This window comes from Scardinius erythrophthalmus (genome assembly GCF_964197995.2).
Source record: "Scardinius erythrophthalmus genome assembly, chromosome: 5".
NCBI classification, from domain to species: Eukaryota; Metazoa; Chordata; class Actinopteri; order Cypriniformes; family Leuciscidae; genus Scardinius; species Scardinius erythrophthalmus.
Window position 1 is genome coordinate 47625833 of NC_138225.1, and position 21144 is coordinate 47646976.

The 21144-nt window shown below is 37.8% G+C and overlaps 1 protein-coding gene across 1 annotated transcript in view; it reads left to right on the plus strand.

The window, feature by feature from the left end:
• The window catches only part of tmem132e (transmembrane protein 132E), a 99304-nt gene extending 90651 nt beyond the window's left edge, over window positions 1–8653 (plus strand). The window contains 2 exon segments of the mRNA XM_081364674.1: window positions 1576–1770; window positions 7414–8653. Coding sequence (XP_081220800.1) covers window positions 1576–1770; window positions 7414–8484 — 1266 coding nt within the window. The 3' untranslated portion in view covers window positions 8485–8653.
• The last annotated feature ends 12491 nt before the right edge of the window (window positions 8654–21144 follow it).

The following is a 21144-nucleotide window of genomic DNA, read 5'->3' on the forward strand; positions in this document are numbered from 1 at the left end:
GCAACCGCCTGGATACCAAACAAACTAGCCATTCTGGCAAGAATTTGTTTTTAGTTCCCCTTTTTCTATCTGCCATTCCTTTTCTCTCCTTCAAATGCGCTGTATCTTTGAAGCTTGCCTTGAACTCGGGAAATAAAAAATGCAAGAACAAAACAGTTTAGTTCAATTATACATTCATCTGCTCCCCCCCCCCCCCCCCCCAAGGTCTACGGCTCTTTTCTAACCGGAGGAAGGGAGAGAGGATTGTATAGGACTGGATGGTCGATGAACTGTAACAGCCTTCTCCAAAACATTAGTGCATTGGGACACAAACAGTGTGCATCTGGGACATATGGGTCGCAAGTCTAGGCTGGATCAGGAAAAGCCTGGGTTGAGCTTCCGCACGCCAAGACAGCATCATGTTCTTCACCGAGAGATGAGGCTAAAAAAATGGCTTTTCTATGACAAAAGATGGTTGAGCATTGCCACTTCACAGACGGAAGTATAATCAGCAGCATGGCTAGATCATAAACCTACATCAGCGTTGAGGGCTTTTAGCTGGAGATGGGTAATTTTGAAGAGGGAAGTAATAGCAGGTTGGAAATGAAAATGTTTGCTGTAGAGGTTGGAGATTTTTGAACACCATTACCAGTCATTATGGAGTTTATAGGGCTAAATTATAAGAGCAAAATTCGCTTTGCTCCCTCGTGTGTTGATAAGTGTAACTAGCTCTGACTCAGCTGTGATTAAGACAATAATAAGAAGGTTATATTATTGTTCTTTATTCAGTATAGCTGTAATTGAAAAGAAAAGATAACATAAGATAACATAAGATAATGAGCTCACTTTGCAAATGCCATTTTGATATTTGCACATGGTGTAAAGGGAAAGCAAAAACAACTTCAATTTCTGTCAACATCTTTTAGTGTTCTTTACTAGTCATAATTCTGTTTGTCATTGAGAGACTGAAGTGTAGGCTGCTGGCAACGATTCAGTTTTAAAATTTAAAATTCATCCAATCTCTATGTACGTCTCCCTCTTATTGTGTCTTTCTCGAGGCAAAAACACTCCACATAAGCTGCCTTGTTCTTGTCTTGAAAATGTGAGTTTAAGTTAATCTTTTTGAATTATGAAAAGATAAAAAACTATCCCTATATTGAGGCACATTTTATCTAACTTGGCACTGTGTGGCTCTTGGGATTCCCAGGGTCTCGTGGTTCAGCAAAGACACACAGGGAAAAAAAATTAGATTCTCTGACCCTCCTAGTTGTGCCGCCCCACTTGACTTTTCACTCGGTAAGTCCCTGGTGACCTTTAACGCTGGTAGGAGGTGAAGAAACGGTGATATAATGGGTTTGAAGTGTCAGGATTTATGTGGAGGCCGAGTGCTAGCCATCCTCTAGAGAAAAGAAGCATTTTCCCATGCTTCCTTTTCTCAGTGGGCTGCATCTTGAATATGTGGGATTACTCACTAAATGTTTCTGTTTGACAGACATTGTAATTTCACTCCCCCCCATTCTTTCTTCCATTTAGAATGTCTTTACTCCTCCATTGTCTTTCGGAGTGTGAAAGCTCATCTTGTTTTGTTGATTTCAGGTTGAATCCCCACTGGCAGTGGAGGCGGTACTGGGTGAAACGCAGTTCTTTGTGGTAGACGAGAAAGTGTCCATTGCGGAGCTTCGTGTTCACGCCATCTCGGGACTGGCACTTAATCTTCAACCAAGCCCTGGCAACAGCCATACCATGGTTGCCAAGGCAACTGGCCTGCAGACACTTTCCACTCTTAAGCAGGTATAGTTGATCCCTTCATTGTTTTTCACTCCTTCTAGACTAAATGACATTTCATCTGGCTGTCTTGACAGTATGTTGTTACATTTTAAACAAAATACAGATTTTTTGAATGTGCAGTATATTTGATTTGTTGCTGGTCCATGGCAAGGTATCATTAACTAAAAATAATAATACTTGAAATAACATAAACATCAACTGAAATTAAAATATACAAATCTTAGGCTTATGAACACGCTGTGTTGAAAACCCTGTTACACCTTTGGTGTTCCCGGTCAAAAATGACCGGCCTTTTAAAAATTGCCGGTAAATCACTCATTATGCTATATTATCTCCAAATATTGGATTCAATCTTTTGGTCAACTTGTTTTATTTCAATAAAGACAGGATTCAAAGACAGGACCTTTTGTATTTATTTTTTAAACTGATTGATTGTAGAACTCTTTGATGAGAATATAGCGTAACAAGAGATTTATAAGCTATTTTTTGTAGGCTGGTAATTTTTGACCGGGAACACCACAAGTGTAACAAGGTGTGGAAAAATTATCCCCCAAAAAATTTGGGAAGAAGTTACACCCTGTGTGAGCAAAGTCAGTAAGTTGTAGTCCAATGCGATAACATTAACTAACACTTTCAGGAAAGAGAATATCCTCTCCAGGTCAAAAGGACCCGAACACAACATAAGGGTTAAGCAAAGCTACATTTCTCATTTTCTAAAACTAATAAATAAAAATGAATAAATACTGAAAGTTTTAAAAAAAAAACGAATAAAAAGAAAAAAAATGCACAACAAAATTGCTAAAACATTAACTAAATTTAAAGTGAAAACTAAATATAAACACAAAATCTAATTCTAAATATATATATATATATATATATATATATATTAACAAACTATAATAGTATATTAATCATACTAAAATAACACTGTTCCAAGCTTTAATAAACTTGTTCAAGATGGTCTACCTACTCATTCTGGCCCCCATTTTCAGCTAGTCAACGCATAAATCAGCACAGACCATCATATGAGTAGACTAAACCAGCTGCAGACCATGTAAAACCATCCAAAGTGTCATATTTTAGTTGAATTGTCATGGTATCATCTACTGTATTTGAATTTGTGTGAAATATAACAGGTCTTATCAGTTACATTCTTAAGCCATGAATGAAGGTGCAGTGTCAAGTCATATATTGTGTAACTAAAATGATCACACTTGTTTAGGGGAAAGAAACACACTGAAGAATCTTAGTTAATTTATACACAAAATACAAACTTGTATATTTGTGTAATTGTCTAAATATGACAGTATAATTTGTCATCATATACCCCTCTGCAGCTGAGTCCATGGAAAAGCTCTAACCTTTGGCTTCCTGCAACTAATTATGCAAGTGACATTTATGTGAAATTCGTCCTTGTTGCTCAGGATTATTCTGCTCCTCAGGAGTTAACACTGGCTGGACTTAGCCTCATATTGATGAATCGAGTCTCCACGAAGGTTATACACCATTGGCAAATTAGCCTCAGCACGGCCCTCACTACTTTAATAAAGGCTAGTTTGGCATTCAGACATATTCAAATCTCCTTTAATATCAGCACACCAAATGAGCAAGCATCTCGCTTATTAAAAAGCCACCGCCACCTCTGTTCTCTGGCGTTCTCGAGTGTCATCAGGGGAGCTCCATGCAATTGCTGTATAATCTTTCTCAAAGCATTAATTGGAGCGCGTTCACTCGTATTTTCAAGTGAAGACCTCGGATGCTGCCGGGCTAATTTATACAGTGTCTTGGGCAGGTCACGGAGCCCTGCCGTGAGAGCTCGGGGCCTTTTTTTCCTGCTCTGTACTTAGCCTGTGACCAACATCAGACGAGGGTGGCTGCTTTCAGTTCACGCATTAAAATCCAGCGGTTCTCCCCCGCTCTGTGCTTCGCCACCTTTGGTTTTAATTAGCGTAATGTATCAGCCTAAGTGCTTGTGGAGACTGTGCAATAAACATCACTGATGACCCTCCTCCTCCACCACTACTACCAGTCCATCATTTCAGTCCTTCAGTGCACTTGCCTACTTCACCTCTGCAGTCACAAAATAACAGCAGTTTTGCAATCGTTTCTGCCTTTGGTTTTTTTATTGTTTGATTTTCTGGTAACACTTTACAATGAGGTTCAATTTGTTGGGATTAGTTAATGCATTAGGCATCATGAACAATGGACAATAATTCTTTACAGCATATATTAGTCTTTGTTAAAATGCATTAATATAATTTAATAATTTATTAAAAGAGAATTATAATTTCTCTATATGCATTAAGTTTTAAGTTTAGAATAAATTACCATTAATGTATGAACGAACATGAATAAACATTGAACAAAAGTAACTATAATAAAGTAACTAACCTAGATTTTTAACCTAGTCTTGGAGTTAATTAGTACATATACTTTTATTTGCTGTTACTTCACGTTTGTTGACAATACATTACCTATTATTAATTTCTACAAACTTGAAATGTCATAACGTATCATTGGCCCTTTTCGGACGGTATATATTTCTCACGTGGACGTTCATAAAAATAAACTTGCATGGCACCTCAGTGATAAAACTTTTTTTTATCAAAGTTTTATTCATGGTGATTTATTCATGATGGTCACGTTTTGGTTTTGTTTCATGTCTGTCATGTGGTTCCCTGTTATAGTCATGTGATCCTGCCATGTGTTCCCTTGTCTTACGTGTCATTTTCTGATTGTTTCATTGTTCACAGGTGTCCCTTGTCTTGTCATTAGTCTTGTGTGTATTTATGCCCTCATGTTTGCCACGTGTCCTTGTCAAGTATTGTTACCTGTAACCACTGTTGGGAAGTTTATGTCCATTTTTATGTTCACGGTTAAGTTTAAGTCTTGAGTTTCATGCCATGCTTTTGTTTTATGTTTGATCTTGTTTGTATACAAGTAAACTGCCCTTGGGTTCTGCAAGCTCGCCTCCAGTGGAATCATTACAATGGTGGAGGAGCGAGTCTTGTCATGCTACGAACCAGGGAACGTGTGGTCAGTCGCATATGATTGTCTTCTGTAAATAACATTAAAAAATTAATAAATTCAATTTTCATTTAATTTAAATTTAATAATAGGAAAATAATATCCTATTTGTTATTTGATTATTTAAATCTCCTGTTTTAAAATAGGAAGTTGGATGCATTATAGTTAAAATGGTTTTATGTCTTGTATTTGGCTTTTTAAAAATGTGGAAATTAGCAGGAATAAGTTAATACAGCCTCTTATTTATATGATGACCCATTTCAGATGTTTACGTACTTTTTTCTCTTTCTCTTTTGAGTGATGATGAAATATTGTTCTTGTAAATACTTTCTAGCATTTCAGTGATAAAAGTGTAGGCTAGATCTTTAAAACGCATCCAAATTACAGCAAAGCACAATCGTTATCGTACGGTGCTCAGCAGTGGTCCAAAGGAATTAAACAGTGAATTTTGAATTGATGTTTTCTTATAAACTCAGTGATGTGGATTCAGACAGCTATTAAATTACCACACGAGCTTGGTGTTTGTGAAAATACAGTAGGTTTTTTGGCCGGGGATTTTAACGCGGGTAGTGGGAGAAAAACACTGACATTCTGAATTCGGATGGCAATAAACTAAAGTAAGGTTAACAAATTGAAGCTTGTGTAAAGTGTTACTGATTTTCTTGCTCTTTCTTTTACACTTTAGATGCCCCTTTCTTTTGTCTAACTGGCAGCCTTAAATAATTGATTTTGCTGTATGCTGGTGTAAGCGATTATTCTGTTTTAAAGTTCCAAGTGTCTTGGATGTAAGAACACTATACTTTTATAGTTTGTTACGTACAGTGAATTCAAACTTACTTTCAAGATACAGTTCAAAAACTTTTAGCAGTTAGAAACGTAATGACTCATCTATGTAAAAGTTACAGTGTCATGTCCCAAAGACTGAAGCTTGTAGAAGAATCAAGGACCATGTGTGATTGATGTCATTTTATTTAGTGGCTAGAGTGATCTCAAAAGGTCCACGAGGATATCATGTCATCTTCAATGTATTATTCAGATCATGCATATCAAAGACTCTCTTCATCTTGACAAGCAGTGTTGACAGAGCCTGAGCTCGAATGTCAGAACAACCTTGAAGTTAGTGACGCGACAGAAGATATTTTTTACAGCCTCACAACAGGCCGTTGCTGAAGCAGATAAATACTTCTCTTCCTGAATATAAAAGCAAAGCAACACTTTATTTCTGACTAAAAGCACTCTGGCAGAGTGGTTTTATTTTGTCTGCCTGCCAACAGGTGTAAGGTGTTGTACTGTTCCTTTAGCAGAGAGCATGAGCAGGAAAACAACTGTCAAGCTCAGGCTTGTTATGAGGTGACAAGAACACAAGCGTCGCGCCAGTGCTCCTTCCCCTCAGTCTGTTTCTTATGGCTAAAGCTGGCAAGCACCTCTGATGTTAGCTGTATTTTGCTTGCTCAAGACAGTTGTCTTTTATGGACCAGAAAACTTAGGATAATTAACATTGAACTTTTTCCCCGCCATTGATGGAATATTCTTTCCGCGTTTTCACTGTTATACGGTAGAGGGCGCTATATTTTACACATCTTCTAAAAGAGTCCATGATATCCGATCAAAACAAAGGTGAAGAAGAAGCAGAAACAAGCGATAGCATATGTAAGCAGATGCATATGTAAAATAACACGATCATCAACATTAAACCGCATATAAATCAAAACTGCCTAACGTTACCGAATGAAATGTCGACCCAGGATGAGCTATAGGATGGTGAAGCTTTGGAGGTGTTGATGGACTTGATCTAGTCCATCTATGTTTTGATCATCATTCTGAATCCTATCCAGATGTAGTCTTTGACAAAAAAAAAAAAAATTCTCAGCTTTTTGCTCAAAATGTTGAGAATACATTAAGCTAGAATAGAGCAGTATTTGTGTTGTTTAAAAGAAACATTTTTTTCATACATTGCATGTTCAGATATTCTAGGGGCCACGAAAGTTCTGTGAAAATGTTAAATGCTGGTGCTGGCGGAGAAAGAGTTAAAAGAAGTTTGGAAAGTCAGGAGATTATCTATAAAGTCAATATAGAAAATCTCTTTGCATTAAGAGAAAGTTGTACAATGTTTCGCATTTGAAAAATGTATGTTTCAAAATTTTAATTCTGTCATTAATTACTCACCCTCATGTCGTTCCAAACCCCTAAGACTTTCTTTGATCTTCGGAACACAAATGCAGATCTTTTTAATGAAATCTGAGAGCTTTCTGTCCCTCCATTGACAGCCTGCGCAACTACCATTTTCAAGCCCCAGAGCGGTAGGAAAGACATCATAAAAGTAATCCATGTTACTCTAGGGGTTAAACCTCAGTTGTATGAAATGATGCAAGTGCTTTGTTTGTGCACACACACACACACACACACACACACACACACACACACACACACACACACACAACAAAACATAATTTACCACTTTATTTATCAAATATGAATCTCCAACACTCATTCAGTGTGGGCCCCCCTTTAGAGTGCATCACAGACAACAACGTAAGAATTCAAAGACAGAATTTGAAGGTTAACTGTTGTTTAGTGGTTGAATTTATGCTCACAATTTCTTTCGTTTTGTGTTTGTAGGAGGCCAGTTTGTCCATCTGGGTTTATTACAGTGACAATACCGCCGCCCCCCTGAGTATGTACGACCCTAAAGAATACAACCTCAATGCCTCCACAGCAGACGATAAGGTGGTTTCCGTGGCTCAACAACCCCAGGGGCGGTGGCCAGTCATCGTTGCCGAGAGTGAGGGCACAGGAGAGGTAGTGCACGTGGAGATGACCATCAGCGAAACCTGCCAGAAGACTAAACGCAAGAGTGTCATTGCTTCATCTCCTGTGTTCGTCAAAGTCCGCTTTGGACCAGATGAAGACTCTGAGGAGGAAGTGGATACAGAGACTGAAATAGACACTAGAATGGCTTCCAACACGAGAAAGCCCGCTATCGATCCCAACGTGGGTGGTGGAGGGTATGAGCCATCTAATGAGCAACCTGCAAGCGTGCCCATTGATTACACCAACTTCCCTACAATAAGCAATTCTGAGGAACCGACTGAAGAAGACGAGGAGGATGACGAGTTTGTGCACAATCCCCGTAGCATGACTGACCTAGAGATCGGCATGTATGCTCTCCTCGGCGTGTTTTGTCTCGCCATACTGGTGTTTCTTATAAACTGCATTGTGTTTGTGTTGAAGTATCGCCATAAGCGCATCCCTCCTGAAGGCCAAGCCAACATGGACCATTCCCATCACTGGGTGTTCTTGGGTAACGGGGAACCCCTGCGCACCCAGAGCGACCTCTCGCCTCAGACGGTGGAGAGCCCCAGCAACACCTTGGAGGGGGTACAGACATGTTGTCACGGGGACCACCACAGCAGTGGGAGTTCGCAGACCAGCGTACAAAGCCAAGTCCACGGCCGAGGAGATGGCAGCTCCGGCGGTTCCACCAAAGACCACGGAGAAGATGCCAGCTCGCCAACCTCCAAACGCAAGCGTGTCAAGTTCACCACCTTTACCCTTCCCACAGAGGATTTACCCTACAACTCCATCCCCATTGCCAATGAAGAGGACATTCAGTGGGTTTGTCAAGACATGGGCTTTCAGGACCCAGAGGAACTGCACGACTACATGCGCAGGATAAAGGAAATAGCCTGATCGGGTTATATGCTTTCTAAAGACGTTCCTTTCTATTTTTCTCTCTCTTATTTTTCACTCTAGAGGGGAGGTACCTTTCACGAAAAAAACAACCAAGGCCTAATGTCCAGTTTTGTTGGGGTTTTCTGCACAGTGCTGTTTCCCTGAACATTGACACTTGTACAAACTTAAAAAAAAAAAAAAAAAAAAATTCATGACGCTGCCAGGGAAGCCAAAGACAAGTCTAAGGGATTCTAGCTAAAATGGCTTTAGCGGTGTGTGTGATTACTGAAGGGTGAAGGGTGAGTGTACAATCTTTATGGGAAACATAGAGTTTTTTAGTTGTGAACACTAATATCAAAATGGATCCCTGAAGTACTCAATCATGTGTGGGTCACCCTGCTGGGGATGGGATCTTTCTCAGAGGAATGCCTGGAGTCTTGGCACTGTGTCCATTTTTCTTCTTCTCTCTCTTTTTTTTTTTTTTAATCCAACAGATTCTTCTCCAACAAAGAGGCCTTTGAAGTGCAGATCTACTTTTGTCCCAGATTTGTGTTTGAGATGGATCATTTTCATGCCATTGTTGATAAACCTGACACTTAGCCACAGAAACTGTCAGGGATGTTCGTGTCAGTGTTGGAAAGGCGGAATGGTTTTATCCCCCTGCCCCTCTTTTCAGCGTTATCTCAGTTCAACACATGCCTTGGTTGTTGAATTAGTTCTTCTTCGTCTGTCTTTGGTATTTCATACTCATTCTCAATCTGGATCCCACCTCTGCTTCTCTCACTGTCTTGGTTAAGTCAAATGCCTTATTAATCTCAATAGTCACAACCTCTCTCTGTGCTGACACCACATTTGTTCATATTGGTAAGGGCCAAAGCAGGGGGCAACTCTACAGATGTCTGTATCTCAATGAAATGTGTCGGCATGGGGAAGACGAGAGCTTGTACATTGTGGAGTTAGGTATCTTCTCCAACATTCCTCTGCATGAATGGAGACTTGGAGGCACAATTAGCGCAATTTTGTTTCTTTTTTACTTTGTACATGTTTGTATTGTGAAAATAATCTAATCATGCATAAATGATAATAGAGGACATATCATGTTACCATGCATTACATGCATGTGCCAGACCCTCCCTCCTGTGTACATACCATGTTCAGTACATAACGACTGCTGACGCTTAACTCTTGATTACTCAGTTAGCCTGAGATATAAGGGAGGCAGATGCCATATAGGAACTCGGCAGCCAGATACTTGAATTTCAGTGAGGCTCTCGTTTCTCTTTTTCTGTCTCTTTACTGAACTCACCGTGAATTCCCATCCAGGTGGTAATAGAGTTAAAGATAAAATGCTATGCAAACACTGGCTGGGTTGATTATTGTGGTTAGGTAAATCTGCCCTAGATATTATTATAGCACCACGGTTACTTTCATTAATATACTAAGAAATGTCTCAAACTGGTTGTAACATCTGACACAGTGTAAATTGCAGGTTTTGAGATTTAAGTTGTTGTTTTTGTTTTGTTTTGTTTTGTTTTACTTTGAAACACGCTAGATTTGTTTAAAGAACACCACAAAATGCGGTAGCACAGTAGATCAAGCCCAAAAATTTAATTATTAACTAGTTTAGAAAGGGTTAAGCTGATAACGGGTCTGGAAGCTTTTTTGTGGTGGGGCACAAAGAAGTTGTATCTGTATTGGTGCTGACCAATCACAGGTTAGTTTCAGGGTTACAGCCCCCCCCCCCCCTCCCCCCTCTTCAGGATGTCTAAATTCACACACTGTATTAAATGCTTATCTCCCACTGTGCTTATTTGTAACATGCAGGATTTACCTTTGACTAGTTTTTAATAGTCTTATTAGTCATTTTCCTGTAACCAGAGGGAACACCTATATTTGCTTTCTTTGTTTTATAGTAATTGTATTATATTATTATTATTATTATTATTATTATTTTAAATAGATCACCCCTAATTTAATCAGGGGCCCTTTGCACTCCAGATAAGAGTCACAGAGAATTTAATACTGACACCTCTCCACCTTTCTCCTATGATTTGTTGCCCCCTTCACCCTTTTTTTTTTTAAAAAAAAGGTATAAATAAACCCTCAATCATATTATGTGTGATGAAATGTTAATTGATTATGTAACATGTCAAGGTATTAGGTTTTGATTGACAGCTGGAGTGTTGGTCAAATGTTTAGTTTGGCCCACACATTACAGATATGGAGGCTCAGAACTGAATGTAAACTTTTCAGCTGTACCTTGGCGATCAAAATGAACATAATGTCCAATGTATTATTAAGGTCTTCTGATGGGGTACACAAGACTCGATACGACTACTAGCAAGTCTCTGGTAGCAGCTCATAGACTTTTCTGTGTTCTAAAATTATTTTGTGTAACACCACCATCAGGACATTTTTGATTTCATTTTGTTTTCTACTTTCAACTGATGTACGTATGTATGTATATGAATCAGCAGTTGCAATATCTGTGCTTTTATTTTTATTTTTCAAGAGGAGCTGCTACTAGGCCTTTGCCTTGACCACATGCTGTGTTGTGGTGTAGATTTGAGCTGTACTCTATGACCTGCTGAAGCACGGTACTGTCAGCCATGTGCTGTCACACCCTTAATGTACAGAGCACTGTTACAACATCCTGTATCCTCCCTAAAAAAACAACTGTTGTATTTCCCTCCTTATATGTAAGTACTAAAGAAAATACAATGCATAAACTCTGTGTTATGTCTTTTACTTGACAATGTGTCTGTATTTGAATGCGCTATCCAAACAATGTCTGAATCTATTTGAGCTGTCTAGACAGCTGTTAATTTATAAAGACTATTGTTGTTTGTTAATAATAATCCACAGTGAAAAGAAACGGAAATGGAAAAAAAAGTTCTACTACTTAATTTTATAATGGCATTAGTAACATCAGCGCACAAAGCAAGTTGCTACAGACGTGCAGAGGCGAAGCTAGTTATTATATTTTAATTGAAAAATTACAAAGACAAAAGTGGAATGATGAACTGCTTACATTTATACCAGAAACATTTGGAAAGTTAATGGGGCCAATTTTGACTTGTGAAAAGAAGTGTACTTTATTTTATCAAATGTGCACTTGTGTGTGTGTATATATATATATATATATATATACAGTACTGTGCAAAAGGCTAAATGGTTTTAAGTCAGTTATTTATATATTTTGCTGTAGTGTGTCAGTAGGAAATATCAGTTTCCAAAAAAAACGTGCAGATAATATAACATTAACGAAATAAAAAACTTATAGGCAGAGTGCGCTTTCATGACTGTTTCTTTACACACTTAAGTACTCTTAAAAAATGCACTTGGTAATAATGTAAAATGTTTTACTTTAAAGAGCATGGGAAATAATTATGTTTTAATAGTATTTTGTAAATCTTTCATAATATAAATAATTATGTGTGTCGAAAAAAATCCATACAGGTTTGGAACAACTTGAGGGTGAGTAAATGATGACAGAATTTTCATTTTTTGGATGAACTAAGGTCAATTAGCTGCATTAAATATCAATTTAAACTATAATACATTTTGATTTATTTACAAATAACATGCTATTAAATGTCCGAAAACGTTACATTCAGTTTGCACTTAAATTTATTCTTTAGAAAAAATATATTATTTCCGTAATACTCTTTTTAAAAGTATGCTTAAGTCTGGTTCTTTTTCACAAGGGTTCATAAGGTCATTTCTATTTGCTTGGGTCATCAATTTTTAAACTTCATCATAACCATTACACGTCACACAAATCTTGAGATTACATGGAAAATGTCCGACAAAAAATATTGTAATACTTCATAAGTGAACTTTAGTGTACTTTTAAAACAAGTATCACGGAAATAATGTACTTTAAAAGAATATACTTGAGTGCAAACAATTTACTATAGTTTGCGTTTATATTAAATGCAATAGGCTATAAGTTTAGATGTAGTTGTACATCTATATATGTTGTTTCATAATTACCTCTATTGTCTTTGAAATATGGTTAAAGTGTACTGCTAAATGTTTTGGCAGGCATTTGTGGACTAAAATATAATTTAAAGCGATTTCTGTTGACACTTGTATGTCATATATTTAAATATATTTACACATGTAATGATGTAGCAATTTTAGTACATTTGAAGTACTGTATATAGAACAAACTTTAAATCTAATATCAAATAACACATTACAGTTAAAATTATAATCAATTACTTTACATGTCTTAGGATGTAAGCCCACACATCAAAATACTTAAAAAAATGTTCTTTAAAGTAAAACTTTTATTTGACATTATTACAAAGTGCACTTTTGGGGTGTACTTTAAGAAATAGTCATGAAAGAGTGCTTTCTTTATGTACACTTATTGGCCTTTCATTTCATTAATATACAGTATTATCTGCAAATACGATTTTTTAAAGTTTAACTTAACTTTACCACAAGTGCACAATCAAGCACACTTTTTTTTTACAAGGGTTTAACTTAACTTATATTTCATAAACTTCCAATGCATAATGAAAAGCAAGATTTTAATCAACATTCTTTTCTAACGTCATTTCAACATGTAAATGGGTTATAATACATATCCAAATGCTTTAAAATGGCTATAGTGCTTCACGTTCATTGCTTCACATCATTACTTTTATTTCCATCATTGCTTTTGCAATACCAGACTCACACATAAACACTCTAGAGGTTAGTAGTAGGTAAAATGAGAATAACAACCGCCTTCATGGCATCTGTGACTGCCTTCGAGGATGTACACTCTGTGCTTAGACCTCCCATGGGAAATAATGTGGGTTTTCAACGGATGCAAAGACTTCTTCACTTACAGGTCTTGTTATATTGTGCCGAAATGTGAGAAAACAAAAGTGTTTCTGTTGCTGTACATAAAACAACAGTAGACGTACACCTATTTTGCACCTTAGTGTCACATCATTTCGTGTAGCAGTCCTGTATACCTCCCCTGTGTCAACACAAAACTTTACAAGTCTTGATTTTGTTTTTGTGGTCTACTAGAATAGGTTTAAAAAAACACCTTTTTCCATTGTTGCAGCACCTCTCTTCCCAGTCTGTCAGTAACACTCTGTTCAGTTGCTGTTACGATGAAGCCCCTCCTTCTGAAAAGCACAGTGTGCTCTGATTGGGCGGCTGGATCAGTGTGTTGTGATTGGTCAACTGCTTTGAGCTTGTTTCAGAAATGTTACGCCCCTTAACATAACCACGCAACTCAACCCGACCTGGACGACCACTTTTTTTTTTTTTTTTTTTGCATATGACTTGGGTGGGAAGTATTTAAATGAGGAATATTGTGACCTATTTGAATCCCGGAAGAAAACTCAAAACTACAATGGAGTTGAGACTCAGGGAGATCAGAAACGGAGCGCACTGATATAGAGAATAACTGCCTTTGTGCTTAACTTGGCAGACCTTTTTCATGCTCAAATGCAACAAAGCATAATAGGTCCTCTTTAAACTCTCTGGAAACAATTCTCTGGAAGGTTTGGTGGGTATAACGTCTGTCATCAGGGAGAAATGTTCTAAATCACAGTGCAGATCTATTTGACTAGAGGGGGAAATCAGTAAATCTTCCTGAGTGAAAAAATAAATAAAGCTTTCATCAACACATCAGGCTAATAGGTACCAACAGTAAAGTGAAGGCAGAACAAAGCCAAGGTCTTCATTTAGAGAACAGTGGCACAAAGGTGACTGTAACAGAAGATTGATATTATTAAGCTGAAAAAGAGAAGTGTAATATCACTCCAGGTATGTGTATAGTGGGAACACGCATCTGCTGGCAAAGTAGCCTGTAATATAACCATGCAATGTTTCCAGACATTTCATCAGCTGGGAGTTGTCAGGAATGTCACCGCTTGAAGCCACTCATAATTAAAAGGTTGGGAGTTATCGCACATCACAGACTTGCCAGCATTTGATGGAGTGCATTTGGAATGCATCCTAATTGAAAGCTTTTATTGAAGAGATTAATTAAAATGAAAAATTAAAGGGAAACAAGCAAATACTGTAGAGTAATGGTCTTGTTTTAGTTCTGGACGCCTGTATATATATCATTATGATTTTAGACCTCTGAATAATGATTCAACATGACTGTAAAGTTTAGTTTTTCAATTATGATAGAAAGTCTAGGTATAACTCTTTAACATTAATGTAATTTTTTTTCAATCAGAGTTTTGGTACAGCCCCCGAGGTAGCTTTAGATTAATTTCAAAGGCTCTTTTACAGAATTTCATTTACGTTTTATAGTGTTCTGAAAATTTTCAATATAAATGCTGTCTCCTTAACTGTTTTGCAACTTACATGACCAAAGGTCAAATGTGGAGGTGCATGTTATTCTCACTTTGGCAGCAAATTATTCAGAATTAATTTATTCTCCTGACAACTTCTTTTATATATTTTAAATGTTCCTTTCTAATAAAAAATAAATGAATTAAAAACATTCAGAAGGTCTTCCAGGTTTGTGGAATTGCACACACAGACCATAGAAGGTACGCTTTCCGCGTGCTGGATTACCCCCCTTGGATATTTCATGTGTTCTAGCTTAAGCACATGGGGGCATCCATTGGCTAACAAGCCATCACCTGCTGTTAGAATTCCACTGACTCCCATTCATTTTGGCGTCACTTTGACAGCGAAAACTTTACATCTGAGGCGTTTAAAGACTCAATTTGTCCATTGTTTATTTCAAAAGAAACACGACAATGTATAAAAGGCTCCATTAACTTGTGTCTTACGTTATGGCCCCGTAGAAGACGTTTTTTGTAAAAATAGGCTAACGATTGCGTCATAACCATACGACTCTCTGTTGCACAGTAGAGAAATTACCGTATGGACAGGAGGAGAAGTTCGTGGGCAATCGGGGGGACGTGGAGGCAAAATGACAAAATAATTCATCAGAATACTTACCAAAAGTTTCTCCTGCTCCCAGCTCATGGACAGCTCCTACTCACACTCTCCGTCTCTGCAAGATTCGGAAGGGAATGATTCAGATTTCTCTCGGCACAGCTACTAGAAGACTTGCAACTGTCAGACAGGTTGCTCACGCCACATCTACGTCGTCAAGCTCAGTTTGAGTCTGCGCAGTACGCTCAGCCATCAGGAAGACAGTGCTTCTAATTGACTTCACTTGTCTCCGTTGAAGTCTATGGGGTCAATGTGTCCATTTCTTTTCCTGTCTATGGAAATATCTGAACTGGCTAGGTTTGTTGAGTGCCACGTTTGATTGCTTGTTAAATATGGTCAAAAGAAGGGTCCAAAAAGTTAAGAGTATCATCGCCCTTCACAAACAAGGAACAGGATGCAAAAAGATATCGAAGGCACTAAATCTTCCTAAAGACACCATTGGAAGCATAGTTTGCAAGTTAAAGTTAAAGGGTAACTTTCGCCAAAATGTAACCTAGGGTCTTTTTGTTAATCTACTCAAGGCAAACTTACGTTTAAAAGCATAATTAGAATGGAAACACCACTTTTGAGTTTGACCGTATTTTCGGTTTACTGTAGGTTAAATGCCTTGTGAATGGGATATTTTTATGATAGCGTCAAAAATCCCTATTTTTAAAACACGAAGAAGGTTCGACACAACAAGAAACTTATATCACCAGGGGCTCTACACATGCACTTGTGATTTGAGAACATTGTTTGTGTACAAAGAGTTAACTAAAAAGAAAGATTTTGAACAACTCTGTAGCCGTTTCTCAATATGCGTTCTTGTCTGTACTTGTGTTCTTGTGGACTTGTGAAACGTCATCAGTCGCTGCCCTAGTACTGTTCCAATTCAAAGTTCACATCTAGCCAAGTCCAGTCGAATCCCCGGATGTGTTCTTGATCCGCCCCTTTTACCGAGGATGTATCAAGAGGTGACTTGTGCGGACTTGACAAGCCAGGTATCCCAGAATGCATCTCACACCACCAACCAGCAAGTGTCAATAGCAGAGGAGAAACCCCGCGTAATTTAAAAATACTGCTATAAATGTGTCACGAAATGTAGTTTTAAGAGTATTTCAGGCCAGAATGTAGTTGTTTAAAGCTCAAATCTTTGGTTTATTTATAAAGATAGCGCCTATTTGAAAATTTGATCTGACGTTTTCGGAGTTGTGAGAACCAGGAAATCGGACGCTCGGCGCTCGTACCCCGCCGAGAACAGCCTTTCCTCGGCTAGTGCTGCTGACTTGCCGTTGGCTCGGATGTCTCTAGTCTAATGGTATAACCTTTTACAGTCTATGGGTATAACATGAGATTTAAATCGTCTTGTGTATATCCAACAGGCGATTTATTTATTTTATTTGTCTCATTAATGTATTATTTGTTCCCTGGCAAAACGTTTTAGCTGAGGGCAAAGTGAAGTTATAGCTTTATTTAACGTTAGTCTATTTAACTATGTAGCCTAGAGAGCTGACTTATGTTTGACTGAATCGTTGGCTTTATTATTGTATAGCTTCTTATACATTTTAGGCGACTTATACATTTAGAATGGCTATTATTGATCATTAAAACTGACATTTAGCAAAAAAGGTTATGTCTTTTTAATTTATATATTTAAAACATATAAAAATTTGTATTATAATAGCCTACATGTTGCCTACATTCTCTTCACTGTATATACATATATGACACAACCCTGTCTCTTTTTGCTAAATGTTCATTTTAATGATCAATATTATAATGTTTTTTATTCATCATATTTTTAAAATGAAAACAAAAAGAGTCAGGGTTGTGCTTTATATTTCGTGTTGTTGTAAATATGCAGTGACAGGGTTGCCAACTTTAGAGTTTAGCTCGGAGTGAGACTTCTCCAACTTGGGGGGTATATATTTCCACCGGGGGGGGGGGGGGTTGGGGTATGGGGTATTCCAACCCAAATTTTTTTGGGGTATTTTTATTTAAAGGAATTAATTATAAAAGCGATTTAAGGGAATAAAGAGAAAAAAAAGCTTATTGTATTAGTGAAATAATTGTAACTATTTGCAAATAATATTTTATTTTTTATTATGCATGCATTCTCTCTAAATGAATCAAAGAAATTATAGCATATTTTCAATTCAAAAAGGCTAAATTTAGTAAATAAATAAAAAAAGTTGAGTAATTCGCGTCACCGGATACTGTCGGTAGTTGAACATTTCTATTGTAAAACAGTCAAATATTAAATGTTTTCCACTTACATTTTGCCAGGCATTCGTTCACTTCTTTAATCATTCTGACATTGAAGAGCTAGACCGCTGAACTTTTAGTCATCCTAACACCAAACAGAGCGGTGCGTAATGGAGCGCATCAGAACAGCATCAAGAATATCAAATACATTGCAGTGAATCTTTTATTTGCATCTTAAGTTTATAGGCAATAATAATGACAGGTTTGCGAAAGTGTAGAACTCGGTGAGCTCGCGCAAAACACATCTTCAGGACAGCGACTCATTTAAACGCCTCTGATTGGCCAATGCGTTCAACAGACATGTCAGTGATTGGCTACAATGCTCAACGCTGCCGTACGCCGTGTGTGCGCTACGGTCTCTGTCTCGCATGCGTGCTCGCTCTAGATTCCGGGAGATTTTAACTAATTTGCGCCATAAATAGTGGTCCATCCAGTAGTTAAGAGCCTGAATTGTTTATAGTAATTCTGAAATTTAGTGCACACGAGTGAAAAAAAAAAATACAGCACAGAAGAATGTCTGATTTAGCGTGAGATTTCTTTGTTAAGCGTGAGAGCGTGAGATTGAGGCTGAATGCGTGAGAGTTGGCAACCCTGTGCAGTGAAGATAATCAATTGCGTTGCCTGAACCGCATTTGTGTGGCCATTGTGTTAAAGATCTTTTTTAAATGAAAATGAAAAGAGGCAAAGTGGTGGTTTATAACATATTTTGTTTTATTTGTAGCCTATAAAGAGATAACCGGAGTAGCCAGAGCAAGCTGAGTGACGCTATCAAGTACGCCGCTGTTCCATTTGCAGAATTATCGGACTCGCATCCTCCCGTCCTCGGGAGTTCGTTCTCCTGAGTCGAACTTGTCAGTCCGAACTACCAAGGACTCAAGTCCGAACTTTGCGTACTTGGTATTGAGAAACGGCTTGTGTTTCCGTCCGCCGGCATTTTGTCAGTCAAAAATAGTCGATCTCCGTAACAGGGAGGAGAGTAAAGGTGGAAAGCTCCTAAAGCTTAGTTCCATGTAAATTCACAGATAATTTGTTGTTTTCTCGTCAGTGAAAATCAATATTGACCTGGTATTTGAAAAAGGATCCTCAAATAAGAAACAATACTAAAATTCAGAGTCAGTTCATTCGCATTCGGAAATTGACTATTTTTGACTGTCAAAATGCCGGCGGACACAGCTACAGTGAGTTGTTCAAAATCTTCTGTGTACACAAACAATGTTCTCAATGCTCAAGTTCATGTGTAGAGCCCCTGGTGATACTTTGAACAAAGTTTCATGTTGTATCGAGCCTCCTTGGTGTTTTAAAAATAGTGATTTTTGATGCTATCATAAAAGTGCCCCATTCACTCCCATTCACAAGGCATTTTAACCTAAAACGAAAATATGGTCAAACTTAAAAGTGGCGTTTCCATTCTAATTATGCTTTTAAACGAAAGTTTGCCTTGGGTAGATTAACAAGAGCCTAGGTTGCATTTTGGCGAGAGTTACCCTTTAACAGTGGTTACACTAACTGGACGGGGTAGCTACAAACAGATTTCTGAGAAGACAGGTTCAGAAAAACCCTAGTGTGACTGCAAAAAGACCTGCAGCAAGACTTGGTGGCAATAGGCACTGAGGTTTCAACTTTCTAGATTTACACCACTGACCCAAAAGCACAAGAATAGTGCTCAAAATCATATAAATAAGCCACAGAAGTTTTAGGATTCTGTTCTGTGGAGCGTTGAAAAAAAACTGGAACTTTTCGGCCCTATGGATCAGCGGTATGTCTGGAGAAAGATGAATGAAGCATATACTGAAAAGAACACTCTGACTACAGTTAAGCATTGTAAGCACACGCTCAATCGGCCCAATGGAGGGATCCGGTCAGCGGGGAAGGTCTCTGCATGTTACTGTCTTTTCTAGTGGCAAAGTATTTTTGATTAAATGAAATACATTTTCTCATATGTATTTTCTCGTTATTTCATCTGACTCCATAAATAAAAAGATTTTAATGATATCTGTGCATCATTAAATGTGAGCGAATGTTTGACTATTCTTTTTAACTCTTTACTGAAAATAATGCCATAGTCCTTTAGAATAAAATCAATGGTTACAATTTATTATGTCGGGTAAATGTATCATGCCAATTTCATAATCAGTTCAAAGATAATCAATACAAAACATCAAATGCTCTGGAATAAAGAGAAGAGATGTGAACCTGACATTAGGAAATACATGATGCTGAAGTCTTTAAGGTCCTTCAACATCACGGGCTGATCTGAGGTACAGAATCGTGCCGATCCTTCTCGTTGCATTTCTTTATATAGACAGACCAAGGCAGAAACCTCTTTTCAAATGTAAACATGAGTTCACAGTGGCAATTTACATAAATCACCGTCCCAGACTTACTGGAGGCAGAAGTTGATTTACATGGAACCATTTGCTAACAATGGGAATTTACATTGAGTTTACACCTTTGAGAACAGAAGGCCGTTTGCCTGGAGACACACCCTCCTTTGTGTGCCAGTTCAGGGCCGGCCCGAGGCATAAGCGAACTAAGCGGCTGCCCCTCGCCACCAGGGGGCCCCCGAAGCGAGTTTTTTTTTTTTTTTTTTTTTTTTTTACATATTAATTAACTTAAACAAAAGACATAAATGAATGAATGGATTAATAATTCAAGACAAGAAAATTCTGATTTCATGATCAGTACTGCCTACAACTGGTGCTGTGACTGCCAGTGTTTGAGTCATGCGCATAACCTTGCGTGCACAGACAATTCGTGCGAAAAGTCACGGTAATGTTAAGCCATGTCACAAAAATTTGATTTGATCAATGATTTATCCTTTAAGTTTAATGATATTCAGAACAGAACAAGGGTAAAAAATAACTATAAACAAGCCAAAACGAATTAATTTAAAGCGAAAGTGAAAGCGGCGTTGGGCTCACGTATCTCTCTCATTAGAATCAAAATGTTTCAACATTCGCGATGGATTTGGATGGCAAACTATTCTTTATTATAGGCTTCTTTGTACTTCACCCACGTTCCAATATCGAAGAAAAAAATAATTCTCTTCACATGCGCAAAAATGAGCTTGAAATCCAATCGAGGGAAAAAATCATTCTCTTCACATGCGCAAAAATGTGCTTGGAAACATCACAGTGGAGTGGTGCTTACGCTACGCAGCGCTGAATGGTACGAATTAGGCTACTACTGACTATTTAAACAGAGCAGTGTAATTTTTATATGTTAGGTTGACTATTTTTTTATTATATTTTATTACGGCTATAACGAACAGAATGCGATATCATTGCAATGCTATGTTGTGTGTCTGTGTCTGTGTGTGTGTGTGTGTGTGTGTGTGTGTGTGTGTGTGTGAGACGCGGACGCGATCGAACAGTGGAAATATAAAAACATACTCCGTCATGTTCATACAAGACATCATTCAAACTGCAAAGTGTTGCAAAACGTTTGAGGATATTTTGCAAATTATAATTTTTTATATGTTTTGTGACAATTTGTTTTCAG